General features: G+C 43.2%; 1 protein-coding gene across 1 annotated transcript in view; it reads left to right on the top strand.

Annotated features, from left to right (window-relative positions):
- The first annotated feature begins 291 nt into the window (after positions 1-291).
- LOC124140300 (ras-related and estrogen-regulated growth inhibitor-like) overlaps positions 292-9,633 on the top strand; it is a 40,341-nt gene continuing 30,999 nt past the window's right edge. The window contains exon 1 of the mRNA XM_046507808.2: positions 292-998. Within this exon, the coding sequence (XP_046363764.1) occupies positions 860-998 (139 nt within the window). The 5' untranslated portion in view covers positions 292-859. The remainder of the gene's footprint in view (positions 999-9,633) is intronic.

The raw sequence follows: 9,633 nt of genomic DNA, 5'->3' as shown, positions 1-9,633 counted from the left end.
CGGCTATCAGGCAGCTTTGTTTTTTATCTCTTTTTTAATCGACATTTCTTTTAATTTTCTGAACAGTACAGTCAGTGTGTAATAAGGGTAGCTAACTTGAATTACACGGGTTTATGAAGTCAGGAAATAATCACAAGAAGTAATGTTGCTTACTGTCTTCAACCTAATTATTTTAAAGCGTGTTTTCATTCCGTAAGCCTCTCAGGTCTACTGTGAGCCCGGACGCATCGTTTGCTGCAGACAGGATTTCGCGCGTTTTGAACGTGCAGACGTAACACGAGGTCTTCGCTCGTGCGTTCACGTGAGGCAGTAGACAAGAGCAGAGGTTGGCTGGATGAGAGGTATCACCTATTTACTCGACCACGCGCAGCTTCATAAATAGCCGGAGCAAGAAGATGTGAGTCTGGAGAGGAGGTCTGTTGCACGACAACGAAGTGCTCCCATCTGCGTGTATCACTACGCTACCTCTGACTGAGAGATGAACATTTCCTCAGTGTGATAGAACTCACTGGCTCCACCTGTGATATGATGAATGTCAGAATTGGAATAACCTACACCTGTGTGCACCTGTAGACAGACTTACCTGGATATACGGGAGACAGATTTACCTGGTTTAGTCCACGATTGGATTATATGTAAATGTAATGTTGGGAGATTGTATTCTAAGTATTATATTCAGATCATAACAGTTTTGTTTTATTAACATCATCAATAGTTGTGATGAGTTTAATCCACAGCGATTAACGGTGTCACCTGTGTGACCAGTGTGAAGGCAACCCCACAACTTATGTCAAGACTCTCCATGTGACGCGGGCCGTGAGTACAGCGAGCTACATATACAAGACTGTCTGACCACAGGATGAGTGCGTCCAGCGGGATGTCCGAGCCGACCACGGTGAGCACCGGCCCCACCCTCAGGCCCTACCTGAGGAGGAAGAAGTCATCCCTGGGGGAGACCAAGGTGGCAGTCCTGGGCATGGAGGGGGTCGGGAAGAGCGGTGAGTACGTCGATGGGGGTAGGGGAGATTAACGTGTCTGTTGGAGGCTGTCGTAAGGAGTACGCCAGGGCCGTCGCATGTGATAGCCGGGGGGTAGGGGAGACTAACGGTATTTTGGAAGCTGTCACTGTCAAAAGAACGACGTGCTTACTGTAAGTCAAGTTTAGTTCTCTCTTCAGGGGACAAAAGCGTGGTTTATATCCTCACAACTGCTAGTAGTTAAGAGTGCATATCGGGTTTCGCCAGGGTTCACTCATTGCCCCATATCTCTTGATATTTGTTTTCTATATATTCTGTTTCATTGTACTATTATTAGTATTATTTATTCGTGTATAATATACATCGTAATGAACTTAAGTAATAGTACAATATGCCGTTAATCGTATTAACTACACGATAGCATTTTGTGCATTTCTATTAGAGAATTCCCTATTTGTATGGGGTTTTACAAATGTCATTTTTATATATTTCATTCCCCGAGTCGTGGTGTTTTCCTCCTCGGCTACATGTCGTGTGTCGGGGCGGCGAGTTGCAGGAGAAGTATGTCAGGGGTAGAGGTAGTGACTATTGGAAACACATGTCCCCCGTGGAGAACACAATATATCACACGAATTCTAGCTGGCGTGTGTAGTGGACTGGTTTAATGTACATGTTATAACGGTGACCGGCCAGCTGGCTTTAAACAACGTTATTCCATGCCCCGTGTCGGAGAGTATACCGGAGTTACCGCACTCCTTGATATGAATAGCCGTCTTCGTTTTTTATTACGTAAAATGTTGACTTGTGAGACAAAATAGAAATACGGGCATATACATTCTTGTTGGAACTTGTGAATCGGGAACCCTTCACTTCTCTCTAACCCCAAACACAAGATGGTGTTAGTCCTACAGTTATATCGACAACGCACTATACTGACCGGTACTCTCCAACGTGATGTAGTTAGTCTATTATCGGCCATCTATAACCATCTCTCACCTACGTCTCTACTTGTTGTTACCCTGCCTGGCGCTCGTCATTAAGGGCCTAAAACAAGGACCACATGGTCGGCTCGGAGTATACATTGCCTGAGTGGGATATTCATTTAAAACTGCGGCATTGTATCTCAGTGGGCTAGTACTATATATCGGCATCAGTCCGGACTAGTACAAGCAGGCACGCACTAACGCACACACACGTGCATGCACGTCGCTATATAAGTGCAATAATCTTGGACGCGACGTTAAACCCCATTTCACCGCACCCTATGTCTCTCTCCTATGTCTCTCCCCTATGTCTCTCTATGTCTCTCCCCTATGTCTCTGCCCACCCAGCTTCCAGTTCCAGTGCGTGGAAGGGAGGCCGATATATTCTGTACGTTCCAGGGGATGCAAGGCGCTTGTGTATTTAACACAAACCATATTGACAGCCAGGTTGTTCCCGATATATACACGTGTGCTATAGGTTAGACTCACTGACTCAGCACATACACGTGCACGGCACACATCGCCACACCAGGGAGACGCTAGGCACATGTATAGACATGGCGGGTCAGCCTGCCATTCATTCAGCCCTACCTCATATCACAAACGTGACATGCATTGTTTTTTAACATTAGACGCATTAAAAAGATCCGGGTTAGAAAAGGTCTTCAGCAACCCATGCTTGTCATAAAATGCGATTATGCTTGTCGTAGGAGGCGACTAACGGGATCGGGTGGTCAGGCTCGTTGACTTGGTTGGTCCATGTCATGGTATCCCAAATGCGTGGATCGATGCTCATGATGTCAATCACTGGATTGTCTGGTCCAGACTCTATTAGTTACAGACCGCGGTCATATAGATTGAATATTGCTGAGTGCGGCGTAAAGCAACACACAAACAAAATTTTTAAACGTTAAAATATTTTTTAATATGTTGACCATTTAATATTTTGGGGGTTTTGAAGAGAGGGGTTTGAAGATAGGCGCGGCCTAATTTATAATGTTATACAACACAATAATAATCGGATCATCCAGCGCACCAATCGGGAAAATTTTATTTTCTAGTACAGGTACTTTCTGGAACAAAATACTTTTTCAGACACGTCTCCTGCAATATCTGTAATACCACATACCACGAGTAGACTCGTGGTTAAAGCGTTGGCCTACGACGCAGGTTTGATTCCCCACATGGGCACAATGTGTGAAGCCAATTCTTGGTGTGCCCCGCCGTGATATGGCTGGAATATAATTCCAAGCGGCGTAACTCCAAACGCACTCACTCACTAACAGGAAGTTAACTGCTGGAAGATATTGAATGGCGCCAATGCACTTGCCAGTAATTTTGTTATGATGCCACAGGTGTTTAACTCTGTAGAATCGAGAACGGGTACACCGGCCACTGATGAAATATACAGAAGTCTTTGAGGCAGACTCTTTGCATGACGACCGGACATAAAACCCACAATGCCCCCTGCTACCATGATCTGGCATGAATGTAAATCTTCATTAGCAGAAATAAACTGCCAAGCATCCCTGTTCGCAACCATAAAACATATCACAGTAACTCCTTTTTCAATAAATTAATCGTGTGACCGATATGTGTATCATATAATTTTCTACGTAAGTAAAACATTAATATCACTGTTAACATCAGTTGTATATTTAACTGCAAATAATTCAATTTTATGACGAGAAACACGTAGAAGACAGATTATTTCAAGGCCGTAAATTGTGCGATCCCCATTTCCGGCGATGTAGTACGTAGATTGTTGGAATGTTGCAAAAAACTAAGTAAAATCAAACAAATTCTTCCAAATTACCCTCTCGAACGAAACCTGTAAACAACGTCCCGCATTTGTACACCTGGAGAAGGTATATGCGTAGAACGCCGACCTTCCAGCACACATATAAACACTATCTGTAAGTTCCCTGCCATTATGAATTGATACCAGCACATCCGGGCTAAAGCGTTCACAATGAGTAGGAGAGATGTATTTCTATTATTCACGATGAACGTTAATCGAGATATCGGCCAGGAAGGTGCAGAATCCCCAACCCCAACCCCACCCCCTCCTCTCTATCTCTCTCTGCCTGTTGCCGTACAGCGAGGTTAGGTTCAACAGAGGGAATGTCCATCACGCCAAGGATGTCTGTTTTTACCTTTCCTTCTTCAACACCGTCAGGGAAGTAAGCGGTCGCTGACAGCCGGGTAAAAAAACACCATTAGTAGCTGCCTGTGTACTACCCCGGGGGGACCACCCTGACATGGACAAATACTCCAATCATATTAACCCATGTACCACTCCGTCATCCGCTCAAGCCATGCTATTACCACAGTGTCATCTGAACATGGGCTTATAATCAACCAGCGCTTTCCTCCTGTACCATCTGAACATGGGCTTATAATCAACCAGAGCTTTCCCTCCTGTACCATCTGAGCATGGGCTTATAATCAATCAGAGCTTTCCCTCCTGTACCATCTGAACATGGGCTTATAATCAATCAGAGCTTTCCCTCCGGTACCATCTGAACATGGGCTTATAATCAACCAGAGCTTTCCCTCCTGTACCATCTGAACATGGGCTTCTAATCAACCAGAGCTTTCCCTCCTGTACCATCTGAACATGGGCTTATAATCAACCAGAGCTTTCCCTCCTGTACCATCTGAACATGGGCTTATAATCAAACAGAGCTTTTTCTCCTGTACCTTCTGAACATGGGGTTTGTACTGGAACCAGATCATTCCACCAGGTACATCATTCACATGGGCTTACACACGAGCCATTGTATTACCCCGGGTACTACATTCACATGGGCTTACACACGAGCCATTGTATTACCCCGGGTACTACATTCACATGGGCTTACACAGGAGCCAGTGTATTACCCCGGGTACTACATTCACATGGGCTTACACACAAGCCATTGTATTACCCCGGGTACTACATTCATATGGGCTTACACACGAGCCATTGCATTACCCCGGGTACTACTATCACGAGGGCTTACACAGGAGCCAGTGTATTACCCCGGGTACTACATTCACGAGGGCTTACACAGGAGCCAGTGTATTACCCCGGGTACAACATTCACATGGGCTTACGGGGCGGTCGGGTAGCCTAGTGGTTAAAGCATTCGCTCGTCACGCCGAAGACACGGGTTCGATTCCCGACATGGGTACAACGTGTGAAGCCCATTTCTGGTGTCCCCCGCCGTGACATTGCTGGAATATTGCTAAACGCAGCGTAAAACTTACTCACTCACATGGGCTTACACACGAGCCAGTGTATTACCCCGGATACAACATTCACAAGGGCTTACAGACGAGCCATTGTATTACCCCTGGTACAACATTCACATGGGCTTACATACGAGCCAGTGTATTACCCCGGGTACAACATTCACATGGGCTTACACACGAGCCAGTTTATTATCCCGGGTACCACATCCGCATGGGCTTACACACGAGCCATTGTATTACCCCGGATACAACATTCACAAGGGCTTACACACGAGCCAGTATATTACCCTGGGTTCCACATTCCCATGGGCTTACACACGAGCCAGTATATTACCCTGGGTTCCACATTCCCATTGGCTTACACACAAACAAGTATATTACCACCACGGTGATAATGTGGACTGTTCTACATCTCGTAAAGTCGTTATCAATTGAGATCCTATTTTGGACGGCAATATAGGTAAGAGCATGTCATTGTCTAACCTTGGTGTACTGCAGAGTTGACTGTAGGCGGTGATCGAGTCTTGTTCGAATTCTGTTGCAACTCAGCTCTAGTATACATACATACCTGTGTTTCCCCTGGAGAGGGTTATTAAACTCGCGTACACATTTAATGTCACGATTATACTGGATAACACTGGCTATAACTGCTCAAATATCCTTCCATGCTTCAAATTATTTAATAACCTTTATTATATTTATCTAATAACTTATTATTCCAGACTATTACCTCAATGATTTTAGTTGATACGGTTAATTTCACGTCGCAGTTGCCATCCTAAAGCTCAGACTTCTTTTACAAATGCTGTCAAACGGGGAGAAAATTATACTTACGTTTTTAGAAAAATGTTCCCTATATCTTTCAAGGAATAGTAAGGGGGATATGCTCTTGAGCGCACAAGGATGTTAAAGTGTTACATGAAGCCTGTTACATACAGGTGCTGCAACATCACGGCATCACCTTGGAGGTTTAGAAACCTAATGTAGCTCAGTAACATGAACTGTATTTCAAAGAAAGTTCAGTGAAGGATGTAATCGTTTTCCTTTCATAGTTAATATTTGTTGAATTAATTAATACTCAGAGCAAATCTAGAAGCGACCATTTATATAAAATTACACCACTCAGTTTCCATCAAGACTAAATCAAGGTTAAAACCAACCAACCGTGAAATAGCCGTTTCCCTTTCGAGGCCGTCGATATTTGAGAATGATATTGCTTAGGCTTGCCGACCGAGGTTGACCTTTATTATGATCTCTGATCTGTCAGAATATATCCATGTTTCACGCAGAATATACCCATGCTCACTGAAGTGATCAACGTCCATGACTGGTTTCCGCCATGTAACTGAAATACTATTCAAAGCTGCATTAAGTATAAGTCTCTGTCTCACTCTTCTCGACTGACGAGCGTTCTGGTATTGGCCTTCAGTTATCTTCGACTGACGGCTAGCCTTGCGCCAAGGCTGTACTGAAAGAAAAGTCCATGGATGTGCCATACTTCTATCCCCCTAATAGGCAAGTCTAGATATGGGCAGGACACCAGTCTCTTAAAGGGACAACTTGTTCCCTTTATTTACATAATCTGGAGACCCGTGAAGATCCCGGGTAGAATAGGTCTTCAGCAACCCATGCTTACCGTAAAAGGCGACTATGCTTGTCGTAAGGGGCGAGTGAGTGAGTGAGTGAGTGAGTGAGTGAGTGAGTGAGTGAGTGAGTGAGTTTGATTTTACGCCGCTTTTAGCAATATTCCAGCAATATCACGGCGGGGGACACAAAAAATGGGCTTCACACATTGTACACATGTCGGGAATCGAACCCGGGTCTTCGGCGTGACGAGCGAACGCTTTAACCACTAGGCTACCCGACCGCCCCGGGGCGACTAAGGGATCGGGTGGTCAGGCTCGCTGACTTGGTTGATGCATGTCATCGTATCCCAACTGCCTGGATCAATGCTCATGATGTCAATCACTGGATTGTCTGGTCCAGACTCGATTATTTACAGGCCGCCGTCTTATAGCTGGAATATTGCTGAGTGCGGCGTTAAACATCAAATAAACAGTATACAAACATAATCTAAAAATTATGATTTAATCTAAAAAAAGCCTTAGAGACTTGTGCAAGTCTAGCTTACTGCAGGCCACTACAGAGGCTGATTGGCGTTTGGAAACAACCTCTAGGCTATACGGTTGTGTCCAGTGTAAGGGAATTCCATGCTCCGTGTAGCAAGATGTAGCCGTGCTCGTGTCTGGAGCGATACTGTCAGCTGGGGCAGCGCGTTATAGGGGCCCTGCTTGTCAAAAGGCTAGTTAGAGAGCAGGAACCGGGGTGGTGATTGGGGATGCTGACCACAAACATAAGCGTGGAATAGCAGGCTAATGCCGAGCTGGAACTAGGTTAACGTGGTGATGGATGTTTGTGGTGACAGCTTTACCTTTTTGTGGAGGTGCGAGCTTTTTGTAGCTTTTTTATTTTGACACGTGGATTGAATGATTGCTACTGAACGCGTAGATTAGAAAGAGTTGCTATTCTTAACAATAAGGCTAGGGCCTGTTGCTTATTTCTGGTGCCACTTATTTGACCCATGTATTACCTTCTTCGCCGTGAGCCTAAAACTGCGTGTTTAAATATAATGTAATGATTATTCATTAATCTTGTGTGGTCATGTACCGATTTTACAATTTAGTTCTGGGCGAACTGATCTCCGGGTTCACCTTGCATTTCAATTTGGAAATCACCTCCTTGATATAACTGTAACATTGTTTAAGATATCACTGTTATAGTGCTTAATATATATATATATATATATATATATATATATATATATATATATATATATATATATATATATGATATCTTAAACAATGTTTATATATATATATATATATATATATATATATATATATATATATATATATATATAATCTCACCCGAGCGTCTTTTGATATCAAATATATCAACACGCGTTGATAAAAGTGGAAAAATTCCGAGTCTTGCCGAGGATTTTTGCCACTTTTATCAACGAGTGTTGATATATTTGATATCAAAAGACACGAGGGTGAGATTTTATTTATCATCCAACATCATTCTTCCAAGTTTTTCAATTTGTAGACAGTAATTAGCAGTGTCTTCAGTGTAAAAAGTACTGCTAACAGCTACAGTGGCAGAGCCATTATTGATTGTGACGTCATGGTAACCAGTGACGTCACAATGGTCTGCAAAGCATTGTGATGTAATTTCATTGCAGCGATATCTACAGTGTAGATATCGCTTGATCTAATTCAAGCGATATCTCCTTTGGGAGCAAGTTTTGGATGATAAATGTGTGTGTATATATATATATATATATATATAATATATATATATATATATGTGTGTGTATATATACACACACGTTTATATATATATACACATATATATATATATATCAATATCTCTCTCTCTCTATATATATATATCTATATATATACATACACATATATATATATATATATACACATATACACATATATATATCAATCTATATATATCGCATAACGCACCTATGGCATGGAAACTACAAATCTAACTTGAATTTTGTTGAAAGCGGCGTAAAACCATACTCACTCCGTTGGCAATCACTATTAGAGATTATAAGACATGAGTATTTTTATGTCCCTAATGAACTAATAATTACCGAATTATTTTATGAAATATTCCTCAATGTTCCTCATGTGTTAACGTTTCCTGGCAGGAGAACGCCCAAGTCGCCATGATGCACGCACAACCCAGTGAATATGGGCTATATACACCGCCACACGGGTTGATCTAGTCCTGTATATCACTGCTTGATAACATTTGGTGGTGCACACCAATATTCCAAATGAGCGTTCTGCTGTTTGTTTATAATAGTGTCACAATGAGGCTAATATGGCTGGGGTATTATAATGTTTAGTCCTGAGGCACGGCGCCACAAACTTGCCAGACACACGCAGGTGCATGAATAACACATGCTGTACGTGCAGTAACATCGCCATTCCGACCTTGACCTCGGTGTGGCCGCACAGTGAGTTACAGCCGCGGTTACTGTTTAAAACTTCGTCGTCATCTGACCCTTGAACATCCGGGGTAGAATAGGTCTTCAGCAACCCATGCTTGCCATAAATGGTGACTATGCTTGTCTTAAGAGGCGACTAACGGGATCGTGAAGTCTAGTGGTCAGGTTCGCTGATTTGCTTGATGCATGTCAGTGTATCCCAATTGCGTAGATGGATGCTCATGATGTCAATCACTGGATTATCTAGTCCAGACTCGGTTATTTACAGACCGCCGTCATGCCGCTGGAAATAGTGCTGCGTGCGGCGTAAAACAGCAACCAACATCAAAATCCTAGTCATCTTAACGCCAGACGGACGTCAAAAACGTTGATGATATTTTCCACGATAAGCGTGTTTTCTTGA

The sequence above is a fragment of the Haliotis rufescens genome, unplaced genomic scaffold (genome assembly GCF_023055435.1).
Source record: "Haliotis rufescens isolate VD_foot unplaced genomic scaffold, xgHalRufe1.0.p SCAF_5, whole genome shotgun sequence".
NCBI lineage: Eukaryota > Metazoa > Mollusca > Gastropoda > Lepetellida > Haliotidae > Haliotis > Haliotis rufescens.
This window is presented reverse-complemented; position numbering and strand designations above follow the sequence as displayed.